Source organism: Camelus bactrianus, chromosome 19 (genome assembly GCF_048773025.1).
Source record: "Camelus bactrianus isolate YW-2024 breed Bactrian camel chromosome 19, ASM4877302v1, whole genome shotgun sequence".
In the NCBI taxonomy this organism is placed as follows: Eukaryota; Metazoa; Chordata; class Mammalia; order Artiodactyla; family Camelidae; genus Camelus; species Camelus bactrianus.
The window spans coordinates 33,148,195-33,168,212 of record NC_133557.1 but is presented as its reverse complement, the minus strand read 5'-3'; the positions used below and the strand labels follow the sequence as shown (position 1 = coordinate 33,168,212).

The 20,018-nt window shown below is 57.9% G+C and overlaps 2 protein-coding genes across 3 annotated transcripts; one reads left to right on the top strand and one right to left on the bottom strand.

Moving 5' to 3' along the window:
* The first annotated feature begins 3,763 nt into the window (after positions 1–3,763).
* NPBWR2 (neuropeptides B and W receptor 2) lies at positions 3,764–4,771 on the top strand. Its single transcript, XM_010954362.1, has one exon. The coding sequence runs from the start codon at positions 3,764–3,766 to the stop codon at positions 4,769–4,771; it is 1,008 nt and encodes a 335-aa protein (XP_010952664.1).
* Positions 4,772–8,447: 3,676 nt separating this feature from the next.
* OPRL1 (opioid related nociceptin receptor 1) lies at positions 8,448–18,687 on the bottom strand. 2 transcript variants are annotated; one of them, XM_010954302.3, is made up of 4 exons: positions 15,976–18,687; positions 15,171–15,434; positions 10,559–10,914; positions 8,448–10,478 (listed from the first exon to the last, which is right to left on the bottom strand). In XM_010954302.3, the coding sequence occupies exons 2-4, from the start codon at positions 15,401–15,403 to the stop codon at positions 9,955–9,957; spliced, it is 1,113 nt and encodes a 370-aa protein (XP_010952604.1). In that variant the 5' UTR covers positions 15,404–15,434; positions 15,976–18,687; the 3' UTR covers positions 8,448–9,954. The 2 variants fall into 2 exon arrangements, with proteins under 2 accessions (XP_010952604.1, XP_010952602.2); XM_010954300.3 differs by lacking the exon at positions 15,976–18,687 and having other exon boundaries at positions 15,171–15,886.
* Between the last annotated feature and the right edge of the window lie 1,331 nt (positions 18,688–20,018).

The following is a 20,018-nucleotide window of genomic DNA, read 5'->3' as shown; positions in this document are numbered from 1 at the left end:
GACGGAGCTGAGGTGGCCAAACACACACAGAGGCACACAGGTGAGCGAGCAAGGCTCGCCAGCCTGAGTGTGTGCACGTGTGTCCGGGTAAGTGTGTGTCTAACTGTATGCATCTGCAGTGTCTGTGTGTCTGCCTGTGTCTGCGTGTATGGTGTGCATGTGTGTGTGTGTGTGTGACAATTGTCAGGGTCAGCTAGAAGGTGGTGCCAAGCCAGGTGAATGACACAACTGTCACTCTTGCTTGCTCATGCCTTACAGTCTGGGTCCTGGCTCTCACTGCCTGCCAGCCCCCTGGGCAGGGCCAGTCACCACCTGGGGACGGGGGGCTCACTGGGCTGCTGGGATCTGCTTCTCCCCACAGCGAGCACTGCACGAGACAGCCCGTGAATGCACACTCAGGCCACGCAGACTCACATGCTGCACCCCACCCCAGCCCCTCCCCTCCACCACCCGCTCCACAGCCTGAAAGTCCTCATGGGCTGATTGCAAACCTGAAAATGGAACTGCTCTCCACAGAGCAACATTCACACAATGCCTGACCCATGGGCAGACAAAGCGCCCTGCTGCCCCAAGGGCGGATGACGAGGTGAGCGAGGGGCATCTGCGGATCCCCACACCTGCAGGCCTGGCGTCAGCCCCTCCTCAGCCCCCTGAGCCCTGCTGCCCTGGGCCCCCCTCCTCTCTCCACTTCGATGTGACAGGCTGGGCAGGGAGCCACGCAGTCCTCAGGACAGACTAGGAACAGCAGAGATGAGACTTCCCAGTCTGACACTGCGGGGTGAGGGGGGCCCCAGACTCAGTTTGCCTCAGAGGAAGCCAGGGCCAAGGTGGAAAATGCCCTCGAGGGGTCTTGTAATTCTGCTGTGCCTGCCCCCCCGGGGGCTTGAGGGGAGACCTCCTAGAGCAGCCAGGTCTGCAGAAAGTCTGGGGGTGGCATCTGGTGTCCTGCCGCGCTGGGACAAAGGGCAGGAGGGGCCTAAGGGCAAAGAGCCCCCACCCCAGGCCCGTGTTCAGGGGGGACTAGTCAGTTACGTGCTGGCTGGCGGGCAGACAGAGCTCTGGCCCGCCCCCCCCCCCCCCGCCAAGATGCTCAGGATATGGGAACCCTCCCCAGCATCCATCCCCCGGGAGGCCCACAACCAGGCCCAGAGGGGTAAGCCCTGCCCCACACTCGGGACACAGCTGAGTGACAGGAGGCCTGGGCCACTCCCTACAGGTCCAGCACCTGGCTGTGGTCAGCCATTCCCTCCCCAGCCCAGCCCGGCCCACAAGCCTGTCCACATGCAGGTTGCACGATCAAGGGGGACAGGCAGCCCGTACACCAGACTTCATCTGCTCTCTGTCCTGTCTCTGGGGTCCAGGACCTGTGAACTGACCCAGCACCCCTCCCACCCCTGAAAAACCCCCAAATCACGAAATTCAGCCCTAAATTCAGGGGCCTCTCCTAACACTCCCTGACTGCCCATCCCCTGGCCTCGCTGGGCCTCAGCCTGGGGCACCAATGACCAGTCCAGAACCTGCCCCATCCAGACCAAAGGGCGGCTCCCTCCCTCCCAGGCCCAAGGGTTCTCAGAAGCAAGACCAGGAGAGCAGTGCCCAGCCAGTCACCCTGCTTCTCATCAAGAATTTCCTCATTCAAATCTACAAGGTCTGCGGTGCTCCTAGGGGACAGTGAAGGTCCCCAGGGAAGTCCTGGCCGCAGTGCCCCACACACACCAGAAATGAAAGCCTGTGTATAAAGACCACTTGAAGGCATGGAGTTCTTGGGGAACCAGGGGCGTGGAGGGTCACTCCTGGGGGAGGCCCACTGGATGAAGGCTCAGCCCTGGTGGGTAGCTGGAGCTCCAGGCCAAGGCTCACAGCCCTCAGCCTCCCAGAGCCAGCAGGCCACACCCACCTCTGGGCCCACAGAAGGGGAGGCCAGCGCCCCTGGACGCAGCCTTAGGCCTGGTGACTTCAGGGTGCCTGGGAAAGTGCCCGGGCTCCTGTCCTGGCCCAGGCCACAGGCAGAGGGACCACAACTCTAGTGAAGGAAGCAGGCCTGTGAGGGCAATGACAGCCTCGACACCCTGTGGGCAGTGAACAGCCACGTCTCCCCAGGCTGGAAGCACACAGACCCTCTGACCTGGAAGTCCACCTGAGTTGCTGCCCGAAAAGGGCGCCAGACACTGTCACTAGCTGCAGCGTCACCTGCAAAAGCACAGCCAGAGACAGCCCAGCCAGAGACAGCCCAGCCGTCCACCCACTGGGGTTAAATAAGTCATGTGTGTCCAGTAGACCGAGAAAACGCGGAGCTGGGCAGGAAAGTGGAGACTGAGTGCAGAGTGAAATGCGTTCTCACCACCAGCGCAGAGTTCTTGGAGATCGCAGTGGCAGCGGGACCAAGGGAGGGTCTTCCACCACTTGTGTGAGTTTTTACATGTACGAGCTCCTCTTTCAGAAAAACAAAAAAGAAGAAGTTGGCTTGTATGTGGGCCACAGGTTCTGAATCCACATGAAGGCATACAGAGACCCCGACCACCACACCCAGACAGGGAGCTGCACAGATCCCCCCCAGACAGAGGTACAGAGCTCACCAAAGAAACTGCACGCAGACACGTGTGCATACACGTGTACACGGGAACACACACATGCACACGCATGCACACTCACAAGGTCCTCCAAGAAACCCACACACGCAGATAAGTGTGCCCAGGTCCATAGAGACCCACGGACAGAGGCCCAAATGTGTTCAGTGGAGCCCGCAGGCTGCCCCCTAGCCCGGGCTCACCCAGAGGCCCCTGCACTGCATGCCTCCCAACACAGGCACACTCACGCACAGACACGCACCAGGGCTGCCCACTGGAGAGTCTAGCCAGGCAAGTGAGCTCGGCAGCAGCCCTGGGGATGACTGCAGCGCCGCCTCAGCTCCCGCCCCCTTCCTCCCGGCTCCACTCCACGTCAGCCAGTGGGACCCGCCTCCCTCCCTCCCTCACGGGCAATAGCGCTGCCACCAGGCTGGAGACCTTGGGGGGGAAGCCAGTTCCCGCTGAGCTGCAGAGCTGCTGGCTGGCGAGCAGGTCCTAGAAGGCCCCCAGGGGGTTGAGAGCGGATTGGAGGGGGCCTGTCGGTGGAGGCCACACCTCCACCCCTGCCACTGCCTGATCTGGCCACCGCCACATGCCCACCAAGGCCACCAACTTCTGGTCACGTGTCTCCAGACAGGTCAGTGAGGGAAACAGCAGGTAGCCACACACAGAGGGTCTGCTGTGTGACTGGGAGGGCACCTCTCCAGGACTCCGGGTTTCCAAGGTGGGCGGGGATATGCTGGAAGGTGCATTTTCGAAAGGGCTGTCTTAACTTTCTGTAGCTTGTGCTCTGGGGTGTGGCCGGGACAGGGGCTGGGGGGAGGAATCTAAGCCCTCCCTTCCCTGAAGGGAGGTCAGCAGATGCTCTCTGCAGATGGAGGGGGGCCGGGGGAAGGAAACTGACCAGTCAAAAATGCTGCCCTGGAGGAGGCCCCCATGCACTCCACCAGGCTCTCTCTGGTCACTGGACAGGGATGGATGGAGAGAGACTCCATGCGTCCCTGACCCTGGCAAAGTGACCTAAGCCTCTGCCAGAGAACTTGAGGCAGCTGCTGTTCTAAGCTGACAGCCAGATCCCAAAGTTTCTGGTTGTTTCTTTCTCAGAATCCAGCCCAAGGAGGCCCCTGCCCAGATCCCCGGCTCTGAAGCACCTCTCACCAGCCCAGGGCACAACTTAGTAACAGCCCCAACTCACAATGGAAGCCAGTGGGCCGGAGGGTCTGGACAGCAGAGCCTCCCCCTTCGCAGGCATGCCAGGCGCCAGCCTCTCTTGGGACAATGGCACCAGACACAACATCACCTTCCCAGAGCCCCTGCCGGCCCTCTACGTGCTCCTGCCAGTAGTGTACTCTGTCATCTGTGCTGTGGGGCTGATGGGCAACACGATTGTCATCTGTGTGATCCTACGGGCGCCCAAGATGAAGACCGTGACGCACGTGTTCATCCTGAACCTGGCCGTCGCCGACGGGCTCTTCACACTGGTCCTGCCAGCCAATATCACCGAGCATGTGCTGCAGCGCTGGCCCTTCGGGGAGCTGCTCTGCAAGCTGGTGCTGGCCATCGACCACTGCAACATCTTCTCCAGCGTCTACTTCCTGGCTGCCATGAGCGTGGACCGCTACCTGGTGGTGCTGGCCACGGCGCGCTCCCGCCGCGTGCCCCGGCGCACCCTCCGGGGGGCGAAGATCACCAGCCTGTGCGTCTGGCTGGGCGTCACCGTGGCAGTGCTGCCTTTCTTCACCTTTGCCGGCGTCTACAGCAACGAGCTGCAGGTCACGAGCTGCGGGCTGAGCTTCCCACGGCCAGAGCGCGCCTGGTTCCAGGCGAGCCGCATCTATACGCTGGTCCTTGGCTTCGCGGTGCCCATGTGCACCCTCTGTGTGCTCTATGTGGACCTGCTGCGGCGGCTGCGAGCCCTGCGGCTCCACTCTGGGGCCAAAGCTCTAGGCAAGGCCAGGAGGAAGGTGACCATCCTGGTCCTGGCCGTGCTGGCTGTGGGCCTGCTCTGCTGGGCGCCCTTCCACCTGGCCTCTGTCGTGGCCCTGGCCACAGACCTGCCCCAGACACCACTGGTCATCACTGTCTCCTACGTCATCACCAGCCTCAGCTATGCCAGCTCCTGCCTCAACCCCTTCCTCTACGCCTTCCTGGACAACACCTTTCGAAAGAACCTCCGTGCCATGTTCCGGTGCCCAGGGCCGTGAGCACCCCTCCTGCCATGGCCCAGACTTCGTGAAAAGCACTCTCCTGTTCAAGGAATATCCCACTTGTTCACATCCTGTCACTGTCTTCTCTAGGCAGAGAGATAAAGACTCACGAAAGTTGGCCATTGGACCTGCAGAGATGACATGGACTTAACACATGTCTCTGCCCCCTGGACAGCCCCTGGGTGGTCAGCTGCGGGGATTCAGGTCCTGGCCCCCCATGCCGCCTGCAGACCCAGACAGAAGATCCAGCACCAAGACATCCTGGCCATATGCAGCCACAGAGGGACAGACAGACCACCTCCCTGGTCAGCTCCTTCTTCATCCTCCCTGACGTCCGCGGTCTGGAGGAGAGAAGCCTGAGCTGTGGTCTCGCCCTGGGGCCGGCTCTGCATCCTACCATCAGGGTCCCTTGGGTTCCTCCTGACACAGGACTGGGAGGTGACAAAAGTGGGACCCCTGGGGCAGCAAAGGCAGGCGCCACTGAAATGCCAAAGACGCCCATCCACTGAGGCCACGAAGTGCACTCTCACGGCCGAAACTCAGGTGATGTTTTGCCAGGAGGCCTGTGCCCACATCCCCTCCTGGCTCCTTGAGTGAGGAGGCCCATGCCCCCTTGTCCCACCAAGCCGTTGCCTGTGGCCCCATGTCCTGCTTTAGGACCCAGGGCCCTTCTGCCAGGACCTCTGGACCCCCACAGTCTAGAGGAAGCATCTGTCACTCTACAGGCTGGCATCTGGACCCCTTCCTCCCTGGCTTCTGTGTGGCCTGGGGCCTAGACTCAGATGGCAGGGCCTCCACGCCAGGCCTCCAGGGGTTGGGCAGGGCACTGAGATGCCGGCTGCTCAGAGACCGCTTTCTGCCACTTGGGAGGGGCAAGGGTCAGGCCCCTGAAGACCACCTTGGTGGGGCTCTGCCAGGCCCCCTGCTCTTGGCCCCATGGCTCCCAGTGGCTTCCACACCCGGAGCTCCAGCTGTGCTGTCCCGTGAGCCACCTGCCCAGCATCCAGTAACCCTTCTAAGCTTACGGGGCCCCTGGATGGTTTCAGTCCTTGTGACACGGTTCTAGCCAGTCTGTCCAGATGACAAGCAGGACCCACCTTTTCCCACCAGGTGAGGTGGCCCCCAGGGCGCATGGCCGCCTCCCCTACCCAATGGCTCAGGCCCATATCACTCTCCCTCCTCGCTTTCAGCCTGAAACAACTCAGACACTACCTCCATCCTGTTATCTTCCCAACAACCACCTATTAGCAAGCTACTGCAGTATAACAAATTTCCCCCCAACTCAGAGCTCAGAACGACATTTCCTATCTCCCAACTCCTGTCCGTCAGGAATCTTAGAGCAACTCTCCGCTGCCTCTGGCACAGGGTCTCTGTAAGATTTCAGTCAGGACCCCGGCCAAGGCCTCAGTCACCTGAAGGCTGGACTGGGGCTGGAGAAGCCGGTCCACCACATGGCCACTGGCAGCAGGCCTCAGCTCCTCACCCCGTGGACTGTCCACAGGGCTGCTTGGGCGTCTGCAGGACAGAGCACAGGTCCCCAGGGCAGCATCGGACAGAGAGCAGGGGAGCCTCAACACCTCTCAAGGCCTATCTCTGAAGCCACTCGGCCACAGCCTGCTCCTCAGAAGCAGCCCCCAAGGCCAGCCCACACTCAGGGGCTGTGGGCACTTAAACCCCCACCTGCACCTGCTTCTCTCCCAGGAAGAACTGGCTGTTCCTGCCGCGCAGCAGTCACACCTCTCCCAACAGCAGCCATAATTACCCTGTCAGCGCTCATCCTGTGCCCTGAGAGCTCCTTGAGAGGGGAAGTTGCGACTCCCACACCCCAGCTACGCCCGCAGCGGGCCCAGCGCAGCGAGGTGTAAATGCGCGCGGTGCAAACGCGGCGCGAGCAGGCGCCGAGCGGCGGGGGCCGAGACGCCTCCGGGAACGCCGGAGGAGGGGCGCCGCGCCAGGGCAAGTCTCCCACCCGGTCCCCAGTGTGCCATCTGGCCCCAGCAGAACATCCCTACAGCACAGAAGGTGCCGACCAAGGCTCCTCATTAGACCCCACACCCTTTATTCCGCGGGGTGGCTGCTGCCCCATCAGTAGCCTAGCAGTCTTGCACTGGGAACACCGAGGCAGATGAGGCACAGACCCCCGCCCACCCCGACATCCGAGAGGGCGGGTACCCCCGCAAAACCCCAAGGGTGAGGGAGCCAAGATGGAGGAGAGAGGCGAAGCCTCACCAGGATCCTGCCCTAGTGAGTTGCAGACCCCGAGGAAAATGCCCCGCCTTCACCGTGACTTCCAGACACGGGGTGGGGAGCGGGCAGCGAGTGTCTCCTTGCTCTGGGCTCCTGCTCCCAGGGAGAGCTGGCGCTCTACTTCCAGTCCCCAAATCTCACGGACATTGCCCCGGACCCGGGCCCAGCACCGCCCAGCACCGCCCAGCGCGGCCCCTGGGCGGGGTCTCCCGCGGGCCACAGCGCCCCTGGTGGGCAAAGTCCAAAGCGCAGGTGAGCCGGCAGTTTCCCTGAGGCCGAGGGATCCGCTGACCCCTTCCCATCGCCCGGCCTTCCCCAGCAACCCCGCAAGGGAGGTTCAGTGTCCCTTTCGCTCAAGAGAGGAAACCGAGGATCAGAGAAGCCGGGGAACTTGACCCAACCCAGCTGGTGGGGGCGGGGCAGGGGGCTAGGGGCGAGGACGGAGGCGAGGGCGGGGCCTGGAGGGGCGGGGGAGGGGCGGGGCCGGAGGCGGGAACCGTGGGATCCGCGCGCAGATGCGGAGAGGGAGCGAGCCGTGGTCCTGCTTCCGAGGTCCCCGGGTTGCTGGCCGGCCCCTCAGCCCAGCCTGGACAGAGACGAGCGCAGACACTCGCTGTGGGGTCGGCCTGGTCGGTGGGATCATCACAACCTCCAGGAAACCACTCTGAGCCGCCTTCTCCGCCAGGACCTCACCGTGCCCTGAGCGCCCCCCCATGCTAACTGCCACTGAGTGCCCCCCACCCCGGCCTTCCCTTGATGCTAAATTGTTTGGGTTAACAATTTGCTTGTCATTAAAACGTACATGAAACCGGACGTTGGCCCATCTGCCTGTGCCCAAACACTGAGACCAAGCCCACTCCCTTTACCCCCTACCCCACCCAAAGCCCCTCTCTGACAGGGTCGTCTGCCCCAGGTTCAACCCCGGGCAGAACTTGTCCCACACAGGAGCCAGGAGGACATCTGAATCCCAGGGCCGCCAAAGGAGGCTGTTCTGTTCATCTGTCATCAAACGTCCCTTGGATAGGCTCAAGGAGGCAGAAAAGAGCTGGAGGCGGGGCAGTCTGCTAAGACTAAACGGGGTGAAGAAAATTCATGACCCGCCATGGGGGAGCACCGGCCCACTGGATCGGTGAGAACCTCCAGCTGCAAGGGCAGGCTGTGCAGTGTTTGATGTTTGGGGAGAAACTCTGCTACAGAAAGGCGACAGCTCCCCAGCACATCACGGCCAGGTTGACTGCTTCCCAAAGTGGGAGCCTCCCGGGGGGACCATCTGCCAAAGACAGAGCCTGGTCAGGTGAGGAGCACAGAGCAGATGGGAGGATAAGTCAACCTACAGCCCACATGCTCATCCCAGAGAGGTTACCCCAACATCCCCCCAAGGAAACACCCATTATGGGCGGAGTGCCCTGGCCGGTGTGCAGGGGTTTATTATGGGCCCTGCATCAGGACCCCTGGAGACAGATTCAGGGTTGGTTACATGCAGGGGAAATGACACGCTTCACATGCACAGATACAAGAAGACACGTGCTTCACTGGCACAGAGTCACAAATCTTTCAACTTTGGCACGAAAATGCCACAGCCATGGCAGCTCTGGTCCTCAGAGCCTCTGGCTGCAGGCAGCACAGAGAGAGCCCCGTCCTCCCCCGGACCAATCCCACAGGGCCAGGGCTCCCCAGAGCAGGAGAGGCCAGTCCAGAGTCAGTGCCTCCTGTTCTCTAAAGGTGCTGAGGTCACCTGGCCGGGGTCTGCGGCTCAGCTTACAAGTGGAGGCAGAATGGTGTCTCCAGTGTTGCAGGTGCTTTAATAGTTCGTCTGCAGAAAGCATGTTTGCCAAGTCACCAACCTTCAGCTTCTGTCTGCAGACTGGGAGGGGGCCTCTCTGGGTGGCCACAACAGAACAACACCCCCAGCCTAGGGTCCCCCAGCCCAGATGGTCCCTGTAGCCTTGCTCAAGCAGAACCTGCCAGACCCCACCTCTCATACCTGCTCTCCCCATGAAACCATCCTGTGATTTGGAGTTTTAGACAAGTCCTGGCAGCAGAAAGCTCAGGCCACCCACACAGACACCTGGAGGCTTGTAAAAGTAATTGGGGATGCAAAGCAGCACCTGTCCCAACTGCCACCTTCCAAGGCCACTGGGACCCAAACAGGGCACAGAGTCCTGCCAGCTACAGAACCTCTGATGGAAGTCTAGAAGGAGGACTGGGAGGAGGAGCCCGAGGGGGACACAGGCACCCCTAGACGGGGCACGACAAAGCCCTCCCCACATCACACACATGGGGCTGCTTCACACATGATGAAGTGGGCTGCAGTGGTCATGCAGCCCCCCAGGTCCTCCTGGCCACCTCACACACCTGAATGGCCACATCTGCAGTGCAATGGGTTGTTGTCCTCCTGGAGGAAACAGGCTCACTGACAATCCTCTGAAGGGAGTGCCACTCTCAGGGTGAGTCTCACAGCCCAGAGATGTCTGCTGGGCTCTCCAGGCAGTGCCAAGCTCATCCAGCTGCCTCGAGGAGATGCCACAGGGCTCCATGATGACGGCATGCAGCACATGGGACTGCACAGCTGCTGTCACAATGCCAGGTGTGTGCCCACCAGAGCCAAGGGCAGCAAGGGAGAGGCCAGAAGAGTCCACAAAGCTTCAGAGTGTCAGCATGGCTCTGGACCCATGTGCTCACAGGTGAGTCCTTGCACCCCCTCCCCACCCTGCACTGGGAGGGCAGCTTCAGTATGACCTGGGCCGCAGGGGCACAATGTTCTAACCTGTCCCATGGTGTCAGCAGACCCTCTGAGGCCACAGGGAAGCCCACGGAGGCTGGTGATGCTCAGGTCATGTGTCAGCCTAGAGAGCAGTGACCTGGGTGAGCTCCGTGTTGGGTGTTGACGGGCTCTGTGGGCTGACAGGCACCATGGGCAGGTCCACGCCTAGTCATGCAGGCCGCGGCACTGTCTCCGAGGTCTTGCAGGCGAGGGCCACGTCCTTGGCAATGCTGCGCACACGATCTGACACCTGCGTCTCCCGGCGCAGGGCAGGGGCACAGCAGAACTTGCGGAAGCAGGCCTTGAAGTTTTCATCCAGGAAGGCATAGAGGATGGGATTGAGGCAGCTGTTGACATAGCCCAGGGCCGTGCAGAAACGCAGGATGGCCACTGCAGTCTCACTGCCTGGCTGAACGCCCAGCCCCTGGACCAATACGAAGACCTGGACAGGAGTCCAGCAGCCCACGAACACAGCCACCACCACCAGCACCAGTCGCGTGATGCGCCGCAGGTTCCGGTCCTTCTCCCGGGAGCCTGAGAGCAGGCGGACGCCGCGGAGCCGCCGGATCATGAGGCTGTAGCAGACAGAGATGATGAGCACAGGGATGATGAAGGAGAAGAGGAAGATGCAGACAGCGAACACGGGGCCCCAGTAGTCCTGCGGGGTGGGCATCTCCACCAGACACTCGATCTCTGCAGGGAGAGAAGCAGGGTCAGGGCAGGTGGCCAGGGAGCCAGGGGAGCATGGCACCATGGAAGGGGCCACCACTGACCTTCATCCTCAACCTGAGCTGAGCCCATGATGGCCACGGGAACGCCAACAACAGAGGCCAGGGCCCAGATGGCCACATTGACTGCCTGTGCCTTGCTGGACGTCCGGACATCAAGGGCGCGGATGGGGTGGCAGATGGCTACATAGCGGTCCACGCTCATGGCGGTCAGCGTGAAGGTGCTGGTGAACATGTTGTAGTAGTCGATGGCGATGACTGTCTTGCACAGGGCGTTCCCAAATGGCCAGAAGCCCAGGAGGACATCTGTGCCCTGGAAGGGCAGGGTCAGCAGCACCAAAGTGTCCGCCAGGGCCAGATTAAAAATGTAAATGTTGGTAGCTGTCTTCATCTTGGTGTGTCTGCAGAGGACAGGGAGGAGGAAGGCTTCATGTGGCCACCCTGCTGGGCCTCCAGCAAAGGCCATCACGGGGGCACCCACTCTGACCCCTCATTAATATGTAGGCTCCTGGTCCCAGCCCAAGGACATGGAGCCTGAAGGCAAACATTTTAAAAAATTCTTCAGGTACTTCTGGGACACACAAAAGGGTTCAAAACCTAAAGACTGGTCTGCCTTGGAAAAGATGGGTATGGCGGGTAGCAGAACATATGCCTGACCCTGCATGGAAGCAAAGAGGCAGGGCTCATAAGACAAAAGAACCTGCCCTCCTCCCTTTCAAATATCTGTTAAGACCCTTTATGGACCAAAATGCTGTCCCTACCACTGCTAGAGGTTCCCAAGGGCTCCAGAATCTGTAAGAGCACAGCAAACCAGTCCTCACTGCTATCTACCAATGGAGACAGGAAGTGGTGACAGGGATGGGACGGGTGCTGATGGTGTCTGATTGTGTCTAAGAACCTGAAACAGGGCTGGGGAAATTGTGGGTGCTTAATAAATATTTGTTGGATTGTTAGTTGTGATGGTGGTGGTGGCGAGTGTTGGTACTGACAGTGGTGGTGGTAATGGTGGAGGTAACAGGTGGTGGCAGTGATGGCAGTGGTCATGGCAGGGATGATAATGTTGGCGATGGTGGTAGTTTTGGTGGTGACAGTGTTGCAGGTGGTGGTGGAGGTGGACATGGTGGTGGTGATGATGGTGGAGATGGTGGTGATGGTGGTGGCAGAGGCAGTGGTGACAATGGTGGAGGTGATGATGGTAGTGGTGGTGGTGACTGTTGTGGTGATGATGGAGATGGTGGTGGTGATGATGATGGAGGTGGTGGTGATGGTGGTTATGAAGGTGATGGTGATAGTGATGATGATGATGATGATGATGATGATGAATGTGGGTGATCGTGGTGGTGGAGGTGGTGGTGATGATGGAGATGGTGGTGGTGATGATGATGGAGGTGGTGGTGATGGTGGTTATGAAGGTGATGGTGATAGTGATGATGATGATGATGATGATGATGATGAATGTGGGTGATCGTGGTGGTGGAGGTGGTGGTGATGGTGGAGGCGGTGATTGTTGTGATGATGGTGGAGATGGCGGTAGTAGTGATGGTGGTGGTTATGAAGGTGGTGGTGATAGTGATGATGATGATGATGAAGGTGGTGGGTAGTGGTGATGGTGGTGGTGGAGGTGGTGGTGATGGTGGAGGTGATGATGGTAGTGGTGGTTGTGATGACGGTGGAAGTGGCGGTGGTGGTGATGGTGACAGTGGAGGCAGTGGTGACGATGGTGGAGGTGATGATGATAGTGGCGGTGGTGACTGTTGTGGTGATGATGGAGATGGTGGTGGTGATGATGATGGAGGTGGTGGTGATGGTGGAGGTGGTGACGGTAGTGGTGGTGATTGTTGGTGGTTATGAAGGTGGTGGTGATGGTGATAGTGATAATGATGATGAAGGTGGTGGTGGTGGTGGTGATGGCAGTGGCAGTGCTAGAGATGACAGTATTCCATGTCAATTAAGCTGCCAGGAAGGAATCTACAATTTAGTTCTGCCTCTTAGGGAGGGACTAAGAATAAGCACAAAGAGGTCTTAATTATGACCCAGTAACAATGGCGGTGACAGTGGCAGATACCTGTGCCAAGCTCTTCACTTGGATTTTATCTCATTTAAGATTTCAAAAACGCTATTTTGATCCCCATTCCATGTAGGAGGACACTCAAGCTCAGAGGATCTAAGTGGCCTTCTCAGGGCCGTAGAGCGAGCAAAAAGCAGAGTGAGTGGCTCAAGAGAACCAGAAGACCAGCCACAGATGGGAGAAGAGATTTGCCAAACACACATCGGACACAGGACTGCCACCTAGAACACACGAAGAACTCCTACTACTCAACAAGGAAACAAACAGCCTGGTTAAAAATGGGCCAAAGACCTTAACAGACCCATCACCAAAGAAGATACAGAGACGGCAAGTAAGTACATGAAAAGATGCTCCACATCATGCAGCATCGGGGAAACGCAAATGAAAACAACAACGAGACACCACTACACACTTACTAGAATGGCCAAAATCCAGAACCCTGACAGCACCAAACACTGGTGAGGAGGGGGAGCAGCAAGCAACTGCCATCCATGACTAGTGGGAATGCAAAATGGTGCAGCCACTATGGAAGACAGTTTGCCAGTTTCTTACAAAATAGACTCTTACCAAAAGATCCAGCAATCATACTCCTTGGTATTTACCCAAAGGAGTTAAAAACTTATAGCCACATAAAAATCTGCACAGAGATGTTTACAGCAGCTTTATTGCCAAAACCCGGCAACAACCAAGATGTCCTCCAGTAGGTGGATGGATAAACTTTCCATCCAGAAAATGGACTATTACTCAACGATAAAAAAAAATTTAACTAAGTGAGAGAAGCCAGCCTGAAAAGGCTAGATTGTGTGACTCCAACTACATGACATTCTGGAAAAGGCAAAATTATGCAGACAGAAAAAAGATCACTGTTTGCCAGGGCCTGGGAGGTGGGGAAGTGTGCGCAGGCAGAGCACAGGGGATCTTCAGGGCAGTGAAACTGCTCTGTGTGATGTTGTAATTGTGGGTACGTGTCATTATACAGTTGTCAAAACCCACAGAATGTACAACACCAAGAGGAAACCCTGATGTAAACTATGGACTTGGGGTGGCTGTGACAGTCAGTGTAGGTTCATCAACTGTAAAACATGTCCTGTTCTGGTGGGAAGATTGATCATGGGGAAGACTGTGGAAGGTGGGGGGCAGGCGGCAAATGGGAAACCTCTGTACCTTCCCCTCAATTTTGCTGTGAACCTAAAACTGCTCTTTAAAAAAAAAAAAAAAAAACAGTCTTTAAACAAGAGCAGGGCTTGGAACTTGGGTGTTTCTGGTGCATGAGGCAGCCCACCCCAGTCCACTGGCTCGGAATACACTGTGCTGCCTCTCAGGCCAGTGTGGTCCCAGCGGCTGCTGCGTATTGTGCTCTCTGGGGACCACTTGTGGACAAGACCACCTCCCTGTCTGCTCTGATCCAAGACGTGACCCTGCCAGTTCTGATGCCCCAGGGCAGAAGAGAGACACAGAGAAGCTCTAACAGCAGGAAGGATGAACAGAACCACCCCCAGTTGCTGTGTTTCTCACCCACAACACACCCTCCAACCACAAAGGGGCACATGAATCTAGTCCCCTGGGGGTCAGCACTGGGGAAGCGGCAGCTGCTCCTTCCAGCCCCTTGTCCAAACACATACATAATACACACCAACACATACACACAGACAAGTGCATGCTCACACGTGTACAGACACATACACAGACACAAGTGCGTGTGTACATGCACACATATATGTACACTGTGCAGTACGCACTTACATGCCCACAGTGCACACACGGGCATGAACACATGTGCCCATGTGCGCACATACGTGTTCATGCTCACACATTCGTGTACACACTCATATATGTGTACAAACATGCACATACTCCATGCATTGTATGCATGCACACACAGGCCTGTTCAAGGTGCAGTGCACACTCACGTGTATGTACACACCCATACGTGCACACACTCCCACATGTGTGAACACATCCATGTGCACATTCACACGTGTGCACGCACACATTTGTGTACACACAAATATGCACATGCTCACATAGTGCACACACATACCTGCACATGCCTGCACACACATGCATGTCCCCACTCTCTCCCCATGCTGTCTTACCACGCTGTCTCCCCTCTGTCCCCCAAGGTGTCCCCACACTAACCCACACTGCTCCCCTATAATGTTCCCCCCAACAGCCTGGCTGCCCTCCTCAACCCCACAAGCACTCCTATTCTGAGCAACAGCAAATGCTGGAATCAGCCCAGGTTATTAGCAGAGAGCACGAGTCCTGGAGCTGGAGGGAAGGGGACCTGCCCTGGCACCAGCCCTGGACAGACTGACAAGAGCTGCCTCTCGGGGTCGCTGTGGGACCAGTCAGATAACCATGCGGCAGCTTGGCGGGGAGCCTGGCCCACGGCTCAGACTGAACGTCATCTGTCAGCAGTCAGGGTGACGCTCCATCTGGGACAGGATGGCCCCTCCCCCAACCAAGTGCCCCACCCTGAGGAGCTGAGCAGCCAGGGCTTCGGGCCTGACCCTGCCCAGCGCCAGGTTGCCCAGAATGGCCCCTGTGTCTTGCTTCCATTCCCCCTGTAGCTGGGGGCCAGCCTACCTGAGGATGACGTACATGACGAGACAGTTCCCCAGCAGCCCCCCGATGCACACAGCCAGGTAGAGCCCCACGATGGTGACCTTGAGTCCGAGGGGCAGGAAGGCGCCGTGGCTGGTATTGAGCAGCAGGTGTGGGGGCAGTAGGCTGTGGTTGGGGCTCAGGAGGGACAGGTTTCCCTGCAGGTGGCTGCTGTAGAGGACCTCCCAGAACGGGGCAGGGAAGAGGGACTCCATGCCACCGCTTGACGTGCAGAGCCACCTGTACCTGGGAAGGCACAGGGACATGTGAGCACAGTGCCCAACACCCACCAGCCCCGGCCTCCAAGCTCAGTGTGCATGGCCCGGAGGCACACGCACCCCCAGACCGCCACGTGCACAGGGACACAGGCGCATACCTGTGCACACACAGGTACACACACACATGCTGGGGCCATGGAGACAAGCAGATACATATATCCAGACAGAGACACACAAACACAGAGGCATATGTGCACACACAGGGATACAGTCCCCTTCAGCTTGCAGGCTCCCACATGGGCTGTGTAGATGTAGTCACATACCAGGACACGTGTCCACCCACGGGGACTCGTGGACACACAGCCGTGCACATACATACACACACACACACACGGATGCCCAAACCTGCCCTCATGCACATGCAGGCACGAAAAGGACCAACCAACGCATACCCAGAAACACCTGGAACCCAGGACACCCGGCAACCCCCCGTGCCTCCCCAGCCCTGCCCGGCCGCTGCAGCCCATCCTGGGTCACCTCCACACCCACCCCAGCAGCTCCAGCCTTACCTCAGTCACCTCCGTGGGAGCGGAGACCGGGGAACCCGAACCCACGGCTGGCTGGCCAGCAGGCCGGGGAGCCCCTCCCCGACTCAGCACCGGGTCTGACGGGACTGGGGACTGCGGCTGCAGCGGCAGCTGCTCCTCCTCAGTAGACACCAGGCCAGACGCCGCAGCCTGGTGCACGGGGGAGGGGGAGGAGGCTGCAGCTCCAGAGGGGGAGGGGCCAAGCAGGCTGGAGGAGGGGGCAGCAGGGACGGGGCGCCAGTCCTCAGGCGGCATGCGGACACACACGAGGACCAGGGCACACACTTAGAGAAGAACAGAGACAGGCTTGGACCCACAGAGCCCGGACACAGGGACACAGATGCTCACAGGGACTCAGACATGTGGACACAGACACTCACACAGGGACACACAGAAACACACAAAGACGTGGGACAGGGACTCAGAGAGATACACACAGGACAGGCTGAGACAGACCGGAGCCACATCTCACACACAGACACGCAGCCTTGGACGGACTCAGACCTGCCTGAGCTGGCATTCCGTGCCCGGAGCAGTGCCCCTCGGCTGGGCCCCAGGGAAGCTGAGCCACAGCAGGCCAGCGGGTGGGTGGACACACAGCAGGGCCCCTGCCCAGCCCGCCCTAAGCAGATCAGAGCCTCGCAGTAAACAAGCAGGATGCTTGGGCTCTCCTGTGCACTCCGTGTGCCCACTGTGTGCCCCACGTGCCTACTGTGTGCCAAGCCCATCCTGAGCATAAGCCCATCCAGCCCCACTACACTTCACCGTTGCCATCAGCATCACCTCAGCGCCAACAAGATCATTAAGCCTCACAGCTGTGAAGCCACATGTCAAAGTGGCAGAGACTGGGTTCAAACCCAGGTCTCTCTGTCGCTTTGAGACACACCAGGGACATCTCTGCCCCAGAACAACATCTGAGCCTCATTCCCTTACAGCCTGGGCCCCCAGCATCCATGCAGCTGAACAGAGAGCTGCCTCCTTCCCAGCACTGGGGTCACATGCCAAGTGGGTGACCCCTGAGCTGAATCGCCAGCCCCACCCAGTCAAGGGGTCGTTCTTCCTGCACGTGGGCTCTGCCCACACAGCCCAGACCCTGCTCTGTGCATCTGTCTCCAAGGATGGAGACATTGTTGCTAGGCAACTGGCAGCAGCGTCGCTAGGATACCTGGCAAATCAAGAGAGGACAGAGCAGGCAGATACCCTAGGACTCAGCATCCCAAGCTGTCCCCCAGGACTTATCTCTGCATCTTCACTGCAGTCGACTCAGGGACACGTGGGGAGACACGAGGCACATCCACAGAAGGCACTCAGGACACAAAGACTCACATAACTGCAGACACACACAAAGATGCCCAAACAGGCACAAGGATAAACACACAGTCAAAGTACATGCTCAGGAATGCAGACACTTGAAGGGATGCACAAAATCATGGGCCACACACATGCAGACACACTTAGGTGCATGTGAGGCACACAGGTAGCAGGCATGAGAGAGCAGGCAGACACACAGATCGCAGACTCAGACACCCAGGGGACACACACGTGCACCACATTCTCCAGGTGAAGATCGAAACCCCATTGCCTTGACCTCAGGAGCCCAGCAACCCAGGGAGGCTCACCCTCCCCCAGCCTCCCCAGGCTGGCTCCCCAAGGTCTGAGCAGCCAACCCCAGTCCCTCCTGCCCCTGCTGCCTGGGGGCAGCTTACTGAGCTAAGCTGTGTTTCCTAATGGCCTTCAGCTGCCTCCTAGCCCAGGCCTCAGTCTGAGGAAAAGCCTGGGCTAGAAGGCTGCTCTGAGGCTGGGTATGAGTTCTGGTCTGGACAGATCTCCTGTGAGGGCGCACTGGATGAAGCCAGCGCAGAGGATGCCCAGAGGCAGACACCTGGCCGCTCACAGGCAGTCTCAGCCCAAGGACAGGCCAGTGGGTGGCTAGGCCAGTGGGTGGTCAGGCCGGGATGCTGACTACACTCCCTGGGGGTGGCAGCCACCCAGTCCTGGACCCTGGAGATTTCCCACAAAGGGGGCTGGCCAAGGAAATGGCCCAGGCCTCTCTCCACCCGGCACAGAAGGGTAAGACACAGAAAACATGGGTTACACACGGGTCAGCGGGGAACACATGTGAGCACTTGTGTCAAAGCAAAACAACCTCAAACACACATGTCATATGCAGGCAAAGCAAAGCATGTGGGGTGCCAGGGCAGCCAAAGACACGTAGCTTATGGGAATGACAGGGCAGAGCACATGTCCACAAATTACGGTGAAAGCCACACAAGGGCTGCACTTGGAGGTCACAGGCATTTGGGGCAGGACACAGGGCCCTGAGGGCCGTTTACACTCACAGGCTGCGCAGAACACACCTCACTCTTGCACCCAGTGACTCAGGGCCCATCAGGGCCAGATGGCAGGCTCGCACTGGCCCTAACTGCCTGGGGCAGGCCCGCTGTCTGCCCCCCTCAGTCTCCACACTTTCCACCACCTCTGAGCTGGGCACAGGAGTCGAAGCATAGTCGTAGGCAGCTCACCCAGGACATCTATCCACCAGGGTATTCAGTCACCAGGCCAGCAGCGCTGCTAAAAAGCAAAATGATTTCCTCATAAAAAATTACTTTTTCCTTGTGATTTTAACTTCTTCTTATTTAAATACAGTGACAGAGAACTGAGTTGTAGATTTTCAATATAATGTTAAATTTTGCAGTCATTTAATAACTTATTCATTTTACTTTGAAGTTTTATTTTCAGCCTTTGGCATCGATCAACATGCTTTTTAAAAAAAATTTTGTTGTAATTGAAGTACCATCAATTACAATGTGCCAGTTTCTGGTGTACAGCATCATGTCCCAATCCTGCATACACATACATATATTCATTTTCATATTCGTTTTCATTAAAGGTTATTACAAGATCAACGTGCTTTTGGACCTCAGCATTTCCATCAGCCCTCGAAAATGAATCCTTAAAAAAAAAAAAAGTTTCTTCTGCACAGCACAGGGAATACAGATTCAATATCTTGTAATAACCTCTCATGAAAAAGGATATGAAAACAAATATGTGTATGTGTATGCATGACTGGGACTTTGTGCTGTACACCAGAAACTGACACACTGTAACTGACTGCACTTCAATTAAAAAAAAATTTTTTAAAAGAAAGAAAAAAATAATAAAATGAATCCTGGACACAGAAACAGGTGAAGGACGTGGCCTGCTGTCTCACAGTGGCTGGGCCCAAACATGTGGGAGCACCTTCCTCCCAGGGGTGTGTGGAGAAGCAGAAAGAAACCAAGCCCAGGGATGTGAGCTGTGTGGACACCAGGCCCTCTGGGAATTAGGGAGGAGAAGGTGTCAAAGGTTTTCAATCCTACAGAAGCAGAGGGAAAGTTACAAGTCCCCTCTTCCTGGAGACAATGCCCCCTAACCACTCCCCCACTGCCTATCCCTGTCCTGGGCCCTGGGGAAGCTCAGAGGAGGGCCCAGATCCCTGTCTTGTAGAACTCACTCATGTGGGAGCACAGAATTAGAGTCAGAGGTGGCCCCAGCTGGAGCTGTGTAAATCCAGGAGGCCTGCCTGAAGGAGGTGGCCTGCCAGATCATCCTTCCTAAGCCCTCTCTGCTTCTTCTGGAGCCCAGAGACCTTTGTCTTCAACAAGCCCCAAGGCTGATGCTAAATCTCAAGGCCCAGACCCACCCTAAAGGCACAAGCAGGGCAGGAAGGAGCAGCTCCTGCAAAGGCTTAGGGGCTGGAAGGATGAACAGTTCCACGCAGCTTCAGGAAGGGGGATGGCGTGCAGACTCCAGGGACATGGAGGGCGGAGAGTCATAGCTTTCCCTCTCACCAGGAGGCCAGAACAAGCTTCCAAAAACAATGGGAACACTCAACAGCCTCTGTCCAGAAGGCAGAACCTCAGCAGAGACCTCACCCCCAAAGCCAGGACAGTCCATCCTCCCAGGGGCTTAGGCCCTGAACCCCCAAAGCAGGCCATCCATGGATCCCAGCGCCCACACTGGCCCTCCGGCACATCCACTAACGA

Bases quoted from the DNA above. Each gene is read 5' to 3' on its own strand.
- OPRL1 (XM_010954300.3), bottom strand. From the start codon at position 15,454: ATGTCCCTGTGCCTTCCCAGGTACAGGTGGCTCTGCACGTCAAGCGGT. The intron at 10,915-15,170 runs GTAGGCTGGCCC...TGTCCTCTGCAG, and splicing joins GTCATGTACGTCATCCTCAG to ACACACCAAGATGAAGACAG. The intron at 10,479-10,558 runs GTCAGTGGTGGC...CTCTCCCTGCAG, and splicing joins AGCTCAGGTTGAGGATGAAG to AGATCGAGTGTCTGGTGGAG.
- NPBWR2 (XM_010954362.1), top strand. From the start codon at position 3,764: ATGGAAGCCAGTGGGCCGGAGGGTCTGGACAGCAGAGCCTCCCCCTTC.